Below are 17,513 nucleotides of genomic sequence, written 5' to 3'. Positions count from 1 at the left end.
GATGGTGAACCTGGCTTACAGCCCCTGATTTATGGCCCGAAATCCAAGATAAACTAGCTGATCTGCCATGCATCGCATATGGGTGACATCACAGGATGGAGCCCTGTACGGAAAACTTTTCTGTCAAAGTCATGCATTTGGGGAGTGGAAATCCGAATGAACTGTATTCGATGGGGGGGGAAAGGCTGATGTGCACGGAGCAGGAGAGAGACCTTGGGGTGATAGTGTCTAATGATATGAAGTCGGCGAAACAATGCGACAAGGCGATTGCAAAAGCCAGAAGAATGCTGGGATGCATAGAGAGAGGAATATCGAGTAAGAAAAGGGAAGTGATAATCCCCTTGTACAGGTCCTTGGTGAGGCCTCACCTGGAGTACTGTGTTCAGTTCTGGAGACCGTATCTACAAAGAGACAAGGACAAGTTGGAGGCGGTACAGAGAAGGGCGACCAGGAAGGTGGAGGGTCTTCATCGGTTGACATACGAGGAGAGATTGAAGAATCTAAATATGTACACCCTGGAGGAAAGGAGGAGCAGGGGTGATATGATTCAAACTTTCAGATACTTGAAAAACTTTAACGATCCAAAGACAATGACAAACCTTTTCCAACAGAAAAAAATCAGCAGAACCAGAGGTCACGAGCTGAGGCTCCAAGGAGGAAGACTAAGAACCAATGTCAGGAAGAATTTCTTCACGGAGAGAGTGGTGGATGCCTGGAATGCCCTTCCGGAGGAAGTGGTGAAGTCCAAAACTGTGAAGCACTTCAAAGGGGCATGGGATAAATATTGTGGATCCATCAGGTCCAGAGGACGCATATAAAGAGCAGGTAGTAAAATACTGCACGGAGCGGCAGTAGCCACAGAGGCATTCACGGAGCGGGATGCCAGTGGCCAGTGGTAGGTGTCCATATAAAGAGCAGGTAGTAAAATACTGCACAGAGCGGCAGTAGCCACAGAGGCATTCACGGAGCGGGATGCCAGTGGCCAGTGGTAGGTGTCCACCTTCACGGAGCGGAAGGATGGAGGGCTGTCATCTCCCAATTAAATAAATAATAAAAAAACCCAGGGATGGGATCCATCAGTTCTAGAGGACGCATATAAAGAGCAGGTAGTAAAACACTGCATGGAGCGGCAGTAGCCACAGAGGCATTAACGGAGCGGGATGCCAGTGGCCGGTGGTAGGTGTCCACCTTCACAGAGTAGAAGGATGAAGGGCATCCATCTCCCAATTAAAAAAAGAAAAGAAAAAAAGAAAAAAAAACAGGGATGGGTTCATGGGCTTATAGGTATTACCAATTATTAGGCTTTTCAATATTTGATGATAGTTAATGTGACTTTCAAGGCATTCTTCACTTTCGGTGCATGTCCGGCATGACTCCTTGCTTCAATGACAGGGGAAAAGAAAAACTGATACTTCACACATTTCCAGCATTGCCCTCTGCTTCATGGCAGAGAGCTATGCTGCCGCTTACCCAACTAATCAAACTTAATATTTCACTTGGAAGCAGCTCCAGCACTGCTCTCTACATTAATGGTGGGGGTGAAAAGGGAATTAGAACATAAGGTTACTAAGAGCCAAGAGAAACAGTTAAGTATGAGAACAAATGTGTGAAGCTTGCTGGGCAGACTGGATGGACCGGTTGGTCTTCTTCTGCCGTCATTTCTATGTTTCTATAAAGCTTTGAATGACACTGGCACACTGAGTGCACTGAGCATGCTCAGCCTGCAATTATCCCTGTGAGCCACAAGTGTCTCCCTCAGTCTTCTTTTTTCCGCTCTGCAGTAAGCAAGCATAGCGGTTACGAGCTCTGTGAGAAATTCTAACACTTTTTCCTCAAGGAAAGACTTAAAATTTTACTTCACAAACACTTTTCCCTGCACGGGTGTCCCTCCGAAGGTCGGTGAGTACTATGCCCTGTTTTTTTTCGGTCGGTTCCTGTCACCTTTCTGGCCTGCCAACCAACTGCGGCCTTCCCTCTCCCTATGTTTTCAATTAGCTACCCATAGCCTGCGAGTGTCACTCTGTGACACTCTGCTTGGTTATTAGCGCTAGTGGGACAGGGACTTCCACGGTTTCCGTTGCCGCCAGGGCCCCTGTAGATTCAGGTCCTTCGATTTCCTTGGTACCCTCACGCAGTTGATGCCCCATCGCTACCGTTGGTACCCCTTCAGACCATCCTGGATTCTTAGATGCTATCGGTACCCCTCCCCCTGCAGTACTCTGATGCCATCGTCCCTGCATCGTTTCTATCAGTGCCATTCATGTTTTTTCATCCATGGCACTGATTTTTCCTTGGGTTCCATCAGTGCCATCATTGCCTGGATGGATGCCATCGAAGTACACCTTGTCTTGTCTGTGCCATCCATGCCCGGGGCAATTCCATCGATGCCGGGGTCATTCCATCGATGCCATCCTTTATTTTATGGATGCCTTTCCATCGGTGGCCATCGATGCCCATGTCTGTGGCATCAGTGCCCACGTCAAATCCATCGGTGCCTGCGTCCGTGGCGTCGGTGCCAGCGTCCATGGTGTCGATGCCATTTCTGCCCGAGTCAATCCAATCGATACCGTCGACATCCGTGGCCATGCCATTGATGCCCATGGCCATGCCACCGATGCCCTCGGTGCCCGCCTCCATACATCAATACCCTCGACAACCACATCATTTCCATTGTTGTCTTCGACGTTCCTATCGATGCGGTCATCAACTCCTTCGATGCCGGTATCTTTTTTCCGATACCAACGATGTTTTTTCGACTATTCGATGCCACATTGTTCCCATAGATACCTACGCTGATGCCGTCAGTGCTCTGTCACTGTCACCATTGCTCTGGCCGAGTCATCGACATTTTTTCATATACATTTTTGACGATACCCTCGAGGCCTCTTTGGCCGCCATCAACGCCGTCAATACCGCCACGTAATGCCCTCGCCTAAACACAGTGCTCCATGCTTTGGGTTCTTATTAAAGCCCCGTATTAGCCTACGACACTACATAGTGCCAGGAGAAGAGCAGGCATGCTGACAGTACGTCATCAATCGCCATCCAAGACAGCGAGGGCTTTCATCTCGGCGCTGGAGAAAGACCAGGCTGAGCACCGTGGCACGCATCTTCATCGACATGGTGACCGTCCGCCACCGACGCCATCCAGCACATCGGTGCTATCCTTCTCGATGCTGGACAATGCTCGGGCCGAGCAACATCACCACTGCCATCAGCACTGTTCCGCAAAGTTTTGGCAGTGCTTGGTAATCCAGAAACACCGGATCGAGGTCCGAAGAATTCTGCACTGGCTTCACGAGACATCGAGCCGCTGCGACGAGGGGCGGGTTCACAAGCTCGTTAATCGGCTCCCCTGTTCCCAGGTGTGCCCCACTGTCATCGGTGAGGGATTGTGGCCCTCCGCTAATTACGATGTAAGCGCCAGCCACGCCCAGCCTGTCTCCTCTATACCTGCGCCACCATACCAGGCATCAGAGTTGAGACGGACGTCTACGTCCACAGGCTAACCCTCGAGGACTCCGGAAATCCACGGAGCCAGCAATCTTCACCGGCTCGTCCTTCGGCGATCCATGTCGGATTGTAAGTACCCGCTTCTGCGGCATTCCCATTGAGATGTGTTCACTACTTCGGGCCACATGGTTCAAAAGGTTCTAGGTCATGTACCGTCCAAGAACCGTATTAGTGTCACATATCGCTATGCTAGCTACGTCAGCCCCAATACCAGGAGAACCTCTCTATCATTTCTTTGGGATTGCATCAGGGCTTCCTCCCTTTTTCAGTAACGAGGCTCTTTCCTGATTAATGCTCTGGCTTCTGGTTCCTGCTTCAGAACCAAAGCTCCAGGTGCATTCGCTGATCTGCTAAACACGAGATCCAGCAAATACTGCCTCAAGTGCAAGTCCACCTCAAAGCCTTACGACAGGTCTCGATGTCTCTTTGTACAGCACACAGAAATGCGGGTAAGACTTTACTGCTCACAGTCCCGTGGGAGGTTACATGATATCCAGATTACATCAGCCCCTCCAGTTGGACACCTCCTTGTCTTCCAACTGGCCGGATATCAGAGCGGCCACCCCACCTTGTACCAAAGTTCCCGGTACACTCCCCCAGACGCTACAAAGCGCAGAGAGGGGGAGGGGGGGTTGGGGAGTTTTAATTACACTATTCTTTCTTTCAACAGAAAGTAGTTACTCTCCGCCCAACCTGGACCTCAGAAATACCAACTTTCTTCCGAAGGCACAGGTAAAATGGTATCTCTCGTTACCATGCTTCCATATCACAATAAGTACATTACCTCTAATCTTTCTGTGTGCTTCATGGTGAGTCAACAATATTACAATCCCAAGCTCTGCCGGTTGCACCAGCTTCGGCAACTGGGGTATTCATTGAATCACTATCTGTGAATGCTGTTTCTCTGCGGAGTGCAACATCATTCACACTTTTCCTTGCATGGACGGCTGCATAACCACAGTCACTCCACACAAGGAGCTCTCACTTCTTCATGACTCACTATACATTTACTAACTGGGATTACTGTCACTGCCATAAATCCCTTATACAACACTTCTAGACACCACAGTCATACTGACCTTCCTGTCCAGCATACGCGCAGACATTCTAATAAATTCTTACATGTCCCTGAGCGCATTTTTCCATAACCTCAGCCCCTCAATTCTTCATTGTCGGGCCATGGGGTTTTTTCACTATGCACTTTCCTCATAGATCCAAAACTGCTATGGGTTAGATTCAGTGAAATTCCATTATCAGTGGGGCTAAGCTGTTCAACCGCTTTCGTCCCTCATCCATATTGCAGATCTAGAACCACAACCTAGTCTGATTCTGCTCATGCTCGCATTTACTCAGGGTTGTAAAGTTTGACCTAAAAGCTTCTCAACCCAATATGCATCTATTCCATTCCAGGCACAGTTTCACATGAAATTCCTGGAGCTTGTAGCCATGAGTTATACCCTTATGCCTTTCAATACTGCTTCTGCAACAAATCTTTGTGCATACAGACAGACAGCATAGGGACAATATGCTTTCCAACACACAAGCGCACACAACCTCTTCGCTGCTCTGCAAGGAAGCTGCGCAGCTGTACCCTTAGCCCTTGCTCACTTCATACATCCTCGGGCCACTTATCTAAGAGATTTACTGTATGCACTAGCAGACCTTCTCCATGTAGGTTTCTATCCTCTCGAATGGTCTTGGACTACATTGTAGCAGAAACAAATCTTCTAATGCTGAGGTCAACCGAACTTGCCCTCTGTGTCCGAATCGAACCATACGGTGCACAGATTCTACTCCCTACACATGTTTCCAATGCGTTCCCATAGACGCCTTTCTTCCATCAAGGGCCTCTTAAATGTGTCTCTTCTGCTGCCTCTCATAGCCAGCACTCTTCTAATGTTGAACCGGAACGGGGTTCACTGTTCCTTAGACCCATGTCCTGGCCGAGACCAGTATGCTTCCCATACTTCTCAATCTATCACACCAGTAACCAATTTGCCTTCTCACAAGTCAGTCTCAAATCGTAGACTCACTGATGTTCTCAGGTACTGGCAGCGTCACAAAACCTTTCACACATAAATCCTACCACTCAAAATGGCATGATTTACCACATGACGCATACAAAAGGGTATTACCCTTTTTTCTTTTTCTACACCACTCTTTTCTCTTGCTCCCTCGGATTCTGCTCCCCAGACATCCTCCACATAGGTACACCTCTGTTCCAATTGGTGTATCATTTGGGAGTGGGGATACCCGATTTACGGTAAACCCTTTCTGAGTCAACTTACCATGGATTATCCACTGATCAAGCCACCTCTATTTTCACTAGTCACGGAATGGAACCTATATCTTATCCTTATAAGTCTCATACGTTCTCCATTCGAGCCTTTCCATTCCTGTCATTTCACAGTTTGATGTGGGAAATACTTTCCCTCATAAATGTCATTTCTGCCAACAGGGTCAGTGAGTTACACACTTTGTTACATACTCATCCGACCCTGCGTACCTCCGTCACAGAGTGGTTTTTACGCATTCAACTTCCTATTTTTCTTAAGGTAGACGTTGCATCTCACCTTACTCAAGATATACTCTGCCCATTTTTCCCAACCTCTCTCTCTCACCAGAGTGAGAGGGTTTTTTCCACTTCTTGGACAGTAATAGTGCACTTGCATTCTATCTAGATCACACTACATTCCATAGGAATTCCACCTAACTCTTTCCTTCTGTGGCAAGAGTCAAGCTGCGAGTTCCAGTGGGCAAAGAGACCTATTCCTCCTAATTGACGGTCTGTATCTCTTTTCTACCAACAAGCAGGCATTTCACTACAACACTGTGTGTAACCACACTGTGTTGCTTGCGTCCGAGCCTTAATAGCTTCCCCTCGGCCGCTGCTGCTTGTACATATTTATCAGGCTGCAATCTGTAGTTCTCTCCATACCTTCGCAGCCATTATTGCTTAGATACGAGTAGCCGGCATGTTCCATGTTTGGCCAGTCCATCTACTCTTATTCTTTTCGGTTTAACTACCCAACATCCTTCCACCAACCTGTTAAGGGTTTCAGGATGCCCTCTGTTCCAAATTCCACCCCCGTCATTGCGCCTGTCGCTCGTCTTGGGTGCATTTGGTGCACTCTCGGGCATCCTCAGCTTGGTACTCACCCGTATGTGAGGACTACCATCCTGCTTGTCCTGTGAGAAAGCAAGTGTTGCTTACCTGTAACAGGTGTTCTCACAGGACAGCAGGATGTTAGTCCTCACGAAACCCACCCGCCACCCCACGGAGTTGGGTCTGTATACGTTTTTACGTTTATTTTAGTTTTGCTTGCACTTTTAGCTATAAGACGAGACTGAGGGAGACACCTGTGGCTCACAGGGATAATTGCAGGCTGAGCATGCTCAGTGCACTCAGTGTGCCAGTGTCAGTCAAAGCTTTGTAGAAACTTTGACAGAAAAGTTTTCCATACAGGGCTCCATCCTGTGATGTCACCCATATGTGAGGACTAACATCCTGCTGTCCTGTGAGAACACCTGTTACAGGTAAGCAACACTTGTTTTATGTCATATGAAAACTGTTCCTCAAATATAAACATAATACTGTGCAGCACTCTAAGATGCATATCATACTTTCTTGTGGGAAAGGGGAAAGATAAACATTCTAACTTTTACTTAAAGATAGCTAATAAACTATTATAAACAAATGAGTCTGCCTTCCCACTTTCTGTTCTGCGCTATAGAAATGTGACAAGAAGTGAATAGAAGGTTTTTTTTCTCTTTTACCATTATTAGTTGTCACAGTAATTTTTTTTAATCCATTAGGAATGACTGTAAGTGCCAATAAAGATGGCACAGGAATGATAGTACGGAGCATCATTCACGGTGGTTCTGTAAGTCGTGATGGGCGAATTAATGTTGGGGATTGTATCTTGGCTATCAACGAAGAATCAACGATCAATTTAACAAATGCCCAAGCACGAGCCATGCTAAGACGGCATTCTCTAATTGGACCAGACATAAAGTAAGTTATATTAAGTGTCGTTAACTGTTAAAATTCAAAATTGTCTTTATTCTATTGGTTTTCATTTCAAGTTAAGGTTTGCCTTGATGTATTACAAAAACTAAGACGTTGATAAACTTTAAAGCAGTAGTAGTAATTTTTTAAAAATTACCCTCTATTTACTGTGAGATATCTCATTAGTATACAAGATCAATAGTAATGCTTACCCTTGATCAATGAAAACATTAATTGGAAAACCACGTTTATTAAAATTCTATAAACTTTAGTGCAATTTCCTTACGCCCTTGCAATTAATCATTGTCAGAACAATATCAAATTCCATAGAATGAGATTTCATTGGTTCATACAGTACATTTTATATAATGAATGTTAATCTAGCCATCATGAGCTAATTAGAATCTATCTGGCAAATTTTTAAAGGGCCGCGCTCGTAAAAATCGGGACATACGGGTGTGGCCGGGTCCTGCACGCACCACGAACATTTTCAAAAGGGCCCGGCCACATTCGTACGTCCTGATACGTGCACAAGTGCCCTGGCCCTGAAAAAGGAGTAGGCCGGGGGCGTGGTCTGGGCGGAGCAGGACGGGGGCCGGCCAGGACAGCGGCCATTAGCCGCTGTTCCGGGGAAGAATGTGCCAGCAGCTGGCTGGCACTCGTAAGTTGCTTCTGCTCCGACAGAACAGTAAGTAAAAAAATTTAAAAAATGGGGATAGTTCAGGTTAGGGATCGGGGTGGAGAGGAGAAGTAGGAAGAGAAGGGCTAGGGATCGGAAAGTTCCCTCCCAGTCCGCTCCTTAATTGCTGTGCTCCAAGCGCTTTCTCTCTCTCTCTCTCTCTCTCTTTAAAGAGAGAGAGAATCTTGATCCAGACAGACAACCAAGCGGCTATCTTCTTCATAAACAGGAAGGTATGGGCTCTTATGCCCTCTGCCAGGAGGCCAGCTGTTGCTGCAGAAGAGTGGGAAATTAGGAAGAAAGAGTATGTTAAACATGAGATCATTGATAATAATCAGTTACATATTTTTTGTATTACTGAATAGTGGCATCATAGTTTTGATACTATTCTTTGAAATCTGCCCTTCGGGGTATGCTTTCTTTCATCAGGCGAGTTCTCACAAATGTGGAGACAGTCAGTACTTATATATAATCAAAAGTTAAAAATTTGTAGTTTGGAAATTCCAATCTCATCGAGTTGGGAATTATTAGCCAAAACTGAAAATTGTGTGTTTTGTATTGTATACTTTCCACCAGGCCACACAATTGAAGAAATTAATAACTTGTTAGGTTTTTTTAATTTCATTAACCATTAGTCATCCTAGAATGATAGTTTTAGGGGATTTAAATTTACACATGGATGACCCAGATGCTAATCAAGCTCAAGATTTGCTTTTAAGTATGGCTGCTGCTAATTATGAGCAATTAATTACAGAATCAATGCACAGAGCAGGACATTTGTTGGATTTGATGTTTAGTAGTGAGGAATGTGTTAATAGAATCTCAATTTTAGGTGTTGAGGTTTTATGGTCAGATCATTTCCTCATTCTTTTTGAATTAGTGAATGAGAAAAAATTGATAAGAACTCCTTGTTTTAAGGAAAAGACTATATATTCTCAAGTGAATTTTGAACAATTGGAAGTTGATTGGATCAAAGAGATTGAGAATTATGATTGGGGAGATGTTTCGGGTGCCCAGTTAGTAGATAATTGGAATTCAAGCCTCACCATGGTTTATCAAAACCATTTAGACCCACGTACTAAAATTGTTAGGGCCCCACATAAGCCTACGCCTTGATTTTCCAGAGCTGTAAAAGATATGAGGAAAAACCTTCGAGGAAAGGAGAGAACATGGAGAAAATATGGAGATTCTGATATGAAATTAGATTATTAGGCTTATTTGCGTGATTATAGGAAGATCTGTGTTCAGACTGAAAAGGATTATTATGTTAGTACCTTGAAGATAGCCATAAATAAGCCAATATAATTGTTCAAAATAGTTAAGTGTTTGACTTCTAAGTCTATGGAATGTATGGAATTAGAGCTAGAGCCAAATGTCATAGCTTACTATTTTGAATCTAAAGTTGCCTGCCTATGAAATCAAGTGGGTCAAGTCTTTATGAATTCTATAAAATTCAGTTTGGTCAAGTTTTGACCCAGTGTCAATAAAAGAAGTAACTTCGGCCATTTCTAACCTTAAATCTACGTTTTCAGTTTTGGATCCATGTCCATTTTATTATGTAAAAATGGCAAAGGAATCCTCTTACGTTCTTATTACTGATCTGATAAATAAGAGTTTAGAGGAAGGTATAGCACCTGATGAACAGAACATATAGAAAGACATGGTTTAATGGAACAAAGTCAGCATGGCTTTATCCAAGGCAAGTCTTACCTCACAAATCTGCTTCACTTTTTTGAAAGCGTTAATAAACATGTAGATAAAGGTGAACCAGTAGATGTAGTATATTTGGAATTTCAGAAGGCGTTTGACAAAGTTCCTCATGAGAGGCTTCTAGGAAAAGTAAAAAGTCATGGGATAGGTAGTGGTGTCCTTTCATGGATTACAAACTGGCGAAAAGACAGGAAACAGTGAGTAGGATTAAATGGACAATTTTCTCAATGGAAGGGAGTGGGAAGTGGAGTGCCTCAGGGATCTGTATTGGGACCCATACTTTTCAATATATTTATAAATGATCTGGAAAGAAATATGACAAGTGAGGTAATCAAAATTGCAGATGATACAAAATTGTTCAGAGTAGTTAAATCACAAGCAGATTGTGATAAATTGCAGGAAGACCTTCTGAGACTGGAAAATTGGGCATCCAAATGGCAGATGAAATTTAATGTGAATAAGTGCAAGGTGATGCATATAGGGAAAAATAACCCATGCTATAGTACACAATGTTAGGTTCCATATTAGGAGCTACCACCCAAGAAAGAGATCTAGGCGTCATAGTGGATAACACTTTGAAATCGTCAGTTCAGTGTGCTGCAGCAGTCAAAAAAGCAAACAGAATGTTGGGAATTATTAGAAAGGGAATGGTGAATAAAACGGAAAATGTCATAATGCCTCTGTATCGCTCTATGGTGAGACCGCACCTTGAATACTGTGTATAATTCTGGTCGTCTCATCTCAAAAAAGATATAGGTGCAATGGAGAAGGTACAGAGAAGGGCGACCCAAATGATAAAGGGAATGGAACAGCTGCCCTATGAGGAAAGGCTGAAGAGGACTTTTTCAGCTTGGAGAAGAGACAGCTGAGGGGGGATATGATAGAGGTGTTTAAAATCATGAGAGGTCTAGAATGGATTAATGTGAATCAGTTATTTACTCTTTCGGATAATAGGAAGACTAGGGGGCACTCCATGAAGTTGGCATGTGGCACATTTAAAACTAATCGGAGAAAGTTCTTTTTCACTCAACGCACAATTAAACTCTGGAATTTGCTGCCAGAGGATGTGGTTAGTGAAGTTAGTGTAGTTGTGTTTAAAAAAGGATTGGATAAGTTCTTGGAGGAGAAGTCCATTACCTGCTATTGATTAAGTTGACTTTGGGGGTCATTTATCAAAATGCGATACGGTGTTTTCGCATGCGTTAAGGGCTTATCGCATGCGATAGGCCTTTAACGCATGCGATAGCACCATATCGTATGGTGCGATGCAAATTCAGAAAATAGGAGGAGTTAGGGGCGGAGAGTGGGCTGGGTTAGCCTGTCTGCGAAGAGCTATCGCACAGCCATAACACTGATTTTAACTACACCTCTTTGGATTGCGTTAGGCTGTGCGATAGCTGCCGTGACCATGCGGTAAGGTTTCATTGCCATTTGCGATGTTTCCTGTAAGTCCTATTTCAGGTGAATTGATAGGTCCAGAGAGAGAGAGAGACTGGCCATAATATCATGGCCCGTAGGTAGGTATTTGTATCCCTATGGTAGGCCCACCTAGTAACTCGAGGTGGGGTTTAGGTAAGAGTGTAGGGGGTTAGGGGCCACTTTGCCATTCTACGTGACACCTACGAACAGAACAGTGGTCTCTTGTGAAGATTTGCTGGCCTTCGGAGTGAGGAAACTCACTCCAAGATAAGATTTGGGCAATGTTCTCTCAACCTAGCTTGATGTTACCCAGGTAGAGAGTCCATCAAGCTAGGTTATTACAGAAAAGCAAATGGCTTGCCCATCTGTAGTTGGGGTATATTTCAATGCTTTTTAAAATTCTAGTTTGTCATCAGAAATCTGAAACAGGAGATTGCTGTGGTTTATGTTCATTTTGTTAACCTACAGGGATAAAATGAATCCTTTCAGTTCCTATATTATCAGTAGTTTGACTGTCTTACTCTAAGCACTGTTAAACTAAGTCTCTTGCTCTGTGCTTTGACTTGAAATAGCAGAAGATTGAGAAGAAGCTGCCATCTAAAAGTGGATGTACTCTATGCATTTTAGGAGTTGGGTTTTTTTGTGATAACCCAGCCTTCTTTAGTTTAAATTGGCCTACAAAGTGGTACAATAAAGCAAAATACATTATGTGCTTTCTCAGGGTCCTGTGTACAGTGGATCAGTTTAAACAAGCGTTTGTGCTTGGCATTATTGAACAAATTATTTTTTTGGCACGCCTGTCTCCTCCTGTTCCTCTGGGCTTCAAACCATTGGGCTAAAGTGCCATAGATTTTATTCGCAAATATCTGGAGGTCAATATTCAAAAGCATTTAGCCAGCTAACTCAGAAGTTAGCTGGCTAAATTAATATTAGGGCTTATATCTGGCTAAATTTTAGTTTCCTAATAAGTTCGGAGGCTAGAATTTAGACAGCTAAGTTAGGGGGCGTTCTGGGGGCATAACTGGGAGGAGTTGAGTTAGCCATGTCAGTTAACAGGCTAACTCCAATATTCAGAGTTAGCTGAATGACTTAGCCGGCTAATTCTGGTCAGGTGAAAGAGCTGTCCTAAAGTTATCAATTATACTTAGCCAGCTAACTTTGATAGCTGGCTATATTCAATAGTGCAGTGTCTCTATTAATATACCACCAAAACTTATCCATCTAATTTTGCTAGCTGGACTGTGTCTGAATATGGACTTCCTGGAGTTTTCCTCTTAATTTCTAATTCCCAGCCTAGCCTAACCACTGTAGCAATTGTTCTTGGCCAGGGCCATAGACAATGCTTTCTTATGAATCTGTATGTGTGAACCCAGAGTCTGAACACTAGGTATAACTATTGTGCAGTTGCTAAAATTTACCCTTCTAGGGCTATTAACAGAACTAAATTTTAAAACACAAAGGGTCAGATCATTTTCAATACTCCCTTTTCATACCAAAACATTTTTATAACCAGTTTCAATTATAGCATACAGATTTTGACATCCTAAGTCATTCTTATATATTAGAATACTTTTTCTAGCTTTCAATTATGCTTTTGCAGATTCTCTGCAAAAGAAACACATTTGTTGGCTTCTAGCCCATTTGTTCTATAAGGGATTCAATTTACCATTGTTATATTGTCAAAACTAAAATTGTAAGCTTTAATCATAATTGTTTAATCCGCCATACTTATCATTTTGTCTCTTTTGCTGCTAGTATTGATGCTCTTAATGTGTTAAAAAGAGACATAATCAAATCAATGTTAGAATTTGTATCTGAATTTTCAAAAACTCATCAATGCATACACACATGCACTCTGAGCTAATTATTTGTATCTTGGCGGTGGTGGTTGCATGTTATGCAGAACAAGTCTGCCTTGTCCATCTGTACTTTTATCTAGGGATATTAGCGACAAACAGACTGGAAGTGCAGCATGATAACACACTGAATAATAGAACTCCCAAACTGTAAAGTGTGTATGAACTCCCTGGAGAATAAGATTGTGACTTTTAAAGCACTTTCTTTTTACAGGTAATTAATTTGGCAATTAATGACCAAAAACCACCTGTCTTTTATTTAATTCTTGAGAGGATATAAATATTTAAAGTGTTGCAGAGCATCTTGAACTTATCTGCTCTAATTTTTTAAAAGGTTTCCACACCTTTTAAAAATCTTCATATACGCATGTAAATAGCAAGTACACAATTAAATGTTAACTGTGAAAAAAGGGGTGGTTTGGTGGCATTCTGGGACAAGGTTTGGAGGTACAGGCATAAATTTTGTAAGCAGTATTCTTGCACACATTACCATATTAGTCCATACGTTTTATATCTGCTTCTTAAATTGTGGAAGTGAAATTGCACTTGTCATTTGTCTGCAGTTTTTGGGAGGGAGGTCTGGGTTAAATGCTGGAGGGTCTGGATGAACTAATGGAGGTGTCCGCAAACTGGTGATTCCAAGTATTCCCATGCTTTGTAAAATACATGCCTTCATGTATGTGCAACAATTATTGCACATGTAAAATATATGCATGCACTTTTATAGAATGGATAGAGCAAGTATTTGTTTTCCTTCAATACAAATATGACGGTGTACTGAAACATACGTGGAGGTCCAGCTTTTGGGGTGTGCGTGAACTTTGTGGTTGCACAGAGTGCCATCCACTAGGGGGAAACAACACTCCTGCCAGTACAGCTGCAAAAGAGCTGCCTCTCTCTTTTCCACTACAGCCCAGGGCAGAGTAGTTGCTGGCCTGCAGGACCCAAGAGTGGGTACTGCCAGCTTCCTTGTGGCACCGGGCCAAAGAACAGTCTATGTAATCATTCACTGCCATACACGCTAATTCTCTCATCTTACTTCTTAGACTTCTGGCATTAGCATACAAACATTTCAAAGTGTGTTTTTTGTTTGTATTTTCATTCTGCTTTTCAGTTGTCAGGGATAAATTGGAATATTTTAACTCAGATGAGTTTTTAATTACAAGCACTTGGACTGCTTTTACTATTAGTGGATCCTCTCTGTTGGGATATCCTACCCCTAATGCTTAATTAGTATCCTTTGAACCATGCACTGCTGTGCGACTGTCTACTTTCCCCTTAGAGCAGCTTTTAAACTGGAACAATCTCATTTTTTAAAGGTTAGCGCCACAGCCTGGTTCCATTCTTATTAAGGTGGAGCCCATCCCTTCGGAAAAGACTCCCTCTTCCCCAAAAGGTTCCCCACTTCTTTACAAACTGAATCCCTCTTCCTTGCACCATCGTCTCATCCACGCATTGAGACTCCGGAGCTCTGCCTGCCTCTGGGGAACTGTGCATGGAACAGGAAGCATTTCAGAGAATGCCACCCTGGAGGTTCTGGATTTCAGCTTTCTACCTAAGAGCCTAACTTTGGCTTCCAGAACCTCCCTCCCACATTTACCATGACAGCCGGCTCCTCCCTAGCACTGTGTAAAATCCTGTCTAGGTGATGCTTGAGGTCCGCCACCTTTGCACCAAGTAGGCATGTTACCAGGCTATCCTCACGCCCACCAGTCACCCAGCTGTCTACATTCCTAATAATCGAATCACCTTGATAGACACACTTTAGAGAGAATAAATAAGGAGAAAGCTCAAATGGGACTGAATTGGCCCAGGAGACCATGACGTGAATCTAATGAGGTTAAGAATCGTCTGTTCTCAATAATTTCTGGAATTCCAAGTACTTCTAATATAGGGTCCAATATTAATAGAGGGCTAATCTCCATTCTATATTATGGCATAGTTCTTGAGAGATCAGTATTAGTTAACGGATACTGTCCCTCCTTGATATCTACCCTACTAAAGGCTAGAAAAAAAATCAACATTATTAACAATTATACAGTATGAGGTAATGATGTCATAGGCTCTGCTTCTTTCAACTGGCAGAAGAACTTAACCCAATTGTTTTGGACTGGTGTAGCAGAAATAAAAGAAAGAAAATTGTCAGGTGAGATTAAATTTTTCCATTGATGTGCTAAACTTTATTGGAATGCTGGGCAGGTAGCACACGCATCGATGTGAAATACAAGTCTAGCAGTGTAAACAACTGAAATGTAGAAACCTGAGTGTTTCTTTGCCAGCATTCCCTAGATTCTCCTTCTGTTTTAGGAACAGGAGGCATTCTGGTCCTGTTTCTGTTAGCTTTGTGACTCTGTTCTAATCCAGTGCCGAAAGGGAAATTATTATGGTTGCATATTTATCTGTATGAATATGCAGCCAAAATTGTTCATTTCCCTTTGTTTTTGGTTTTATTTCTTATTTTTCATTTTGCTTTGTTTCATTTAAACATGCTCTAAAACCTATTAACATGTGTTAACATGATTTAATGTATACTAAATCGCTTTAGTGCAAATTAAAATTAACCAGTGCTAAACTAAATGAAATAAATGACTGCACATCTCTGTTGCGATTTATAATCTGATGAATAAACTCATGGATATACATTATTGCACTTTCATGTTGAAAATCACATTTTTAAAATGTGGTTATTTTAGTTCACAGATGATGCAGAGTAATTTACATGGTTTATTTGTAAAAATGTATATGCCGCCTTTACAAATTGAACATACATAAAATTTAAAAACTAAGGAAAATGTGCGATTAGCAGATACTCGTGCAAATGCTTAAAATTAGGAGCACATGTGTGTGCTGGAGTGTATTATAAAATGCACACACATTTGCTTGGACGATACAAAATGCTAGCGCATGTGCATTTGTGCCCACTTATGCGCGCACCAGCGCTCATTTTAAAGTTACCATCCCTGCCATACGAGCTCATTTAAAACGAATCAAAGAAAATTCTTTTTCACTCAGCACATAGTTAAGCTCTGGAATTCATTGCCAGAGGATGTGGTTTGACAGTTAGTGTAATTGGGTTTAAATAAGATTTGGATAAGTTTCTAGAGGAAAAATCCATAAACTGCTATTAATCTGTAAGGAATAGCAGCTTGAGATCTATTTAATATTTGTGTACTTGTCAGGTACTTGTGACTTGGATTGGCCACTGTTGGAAACAGCATACTGGGCTTGTTGGACCCTTGGTCTGACCCAGTATGGCATGTCTTATGTTCTTATAAACAATTCAAACCTGAATTCATGTCCTCTGCAATCAAAAGCTTGGCAGAAAACTTTTTAAATGCTTTTTTACATTCATTGGTCTTAAGGCCATAGGCAATGAATTCTAGAGGACTGGGCCGGCAACAAAAAAGTGTCTCTCATGAGACTCAGCCAGATGGTTTGATTAATTTTAATGTTATGTGCTTGATTAAAAGGTAACCATCTCAAAATATGTGGTCCATGTGACTGTTGACTATTCTTATACTATTTCTCTCTTCAAGACCCTCTGTGTGACTTGGGATAACAAATATGCAAACTGCCTGTAGATGTTGTAAATGTGGTTGAGGGTCTTGAGGACCAGATTTCAAAACCACTTCATTAAGGATTCAGCAGACTAAATTCATTAAGTAAAAAAAAAAAAAAAAAAAGAGTTTTTGGGGGTACTTTTCAAGTTGATTTCTGCAGATAAATGGGTATTTCTTCGAGGACAAGCAGGATGGTAGTCCTCACACAGATGGAACCCTAACACGAAAAATGTTAAAGTTTCTAGAACTTTGACTTGGCACACTGAGCATTCCCAGCATGCCCTATATCACGCTTTCACGCAAGGTCCCTCTCCAGTCTCTCTTTTTCCATGGAGCTGTAAGCATCATGGTTGTGAGTATGCACACTTTGGCTTTATGGCCAGGCCAAAGACATCTGGTTCTTTGTCATTGTCCTCGGCACTGGGGAAGGACTGGGCTGAGCATCGAGGAAAGTTGAAGAAGCATCAGCGCCGTTCCCCAGTCGATGCACGGTGCCGGGCACGGGGATGCACTGACTCATGCCATAAAGTCCCCGATGTAACCCAGCGGCAAGGAGTGCCAGTCCTCCATCAGTGCTGGAGGTCAGCAGTGGTCTCCACTGGTCATTATGCCAGTCACTGAAGAAAATGTCCAAAGAAAATCTGGCCATCCCACCTTCCTCCCAGACTGTGTTGGCAACGGCAACTTTCATGGAGGAGCTGGAGTGGTGAGTCCAACTGCTGGTGGAACAGGCACTGTAGGACATTGGTCCTGTGGCACCTATGGCA

The 17,513-nt window shown here is 42.8% G+C and overlaps 1 protein-coding gene across 5 annotated transcripts in view; it reads left to right on the top strand.

Moving 5' to 3' along the window:
* The window catches only part of MPDZ (multiple PDZ domain crumbs cell polarity complex component), a 662,189-nt gene that overhangs the window by 284,761 nt on the left and 359,915 nt on the right, over positions 1-17,513 (top strand). For all 5 annotated transcript variants that reach the window (XM_029605550.1, XM_029605570.1, XM_029605559.1 and 2 more), the window contains exon 23: positions 7,330-7,528. In XM_029605550.1, coding sequence (XP_029461410.1) covers positions 7,330-7,528 — 199 coding nt within the window. The remainder of the gene's footprint in view (positions 1-7,329; positions 7,529-17,513) is intronic.

Source organism: Rhinatrema bivittatum, chromosome 1, assembly GCF_901001135.1.
Source record: "Rhinatrema bivittatum chromosome 1, aRhiBiv1.1, whole genome shotgun sequence".
NCBI classification, from domain to species: domain Eukaryota; kingdom Metazoa; phylum Chordata; class Amphibia; order Gymnophiona; family Rhinatrematidae; genus Rhinatrema; species Rhinatrema bivittatum.
Note: the sequence above shows the minus strand (reverse complement) of the source record. Positions and strands in the feature narration are given on the sequence as shown.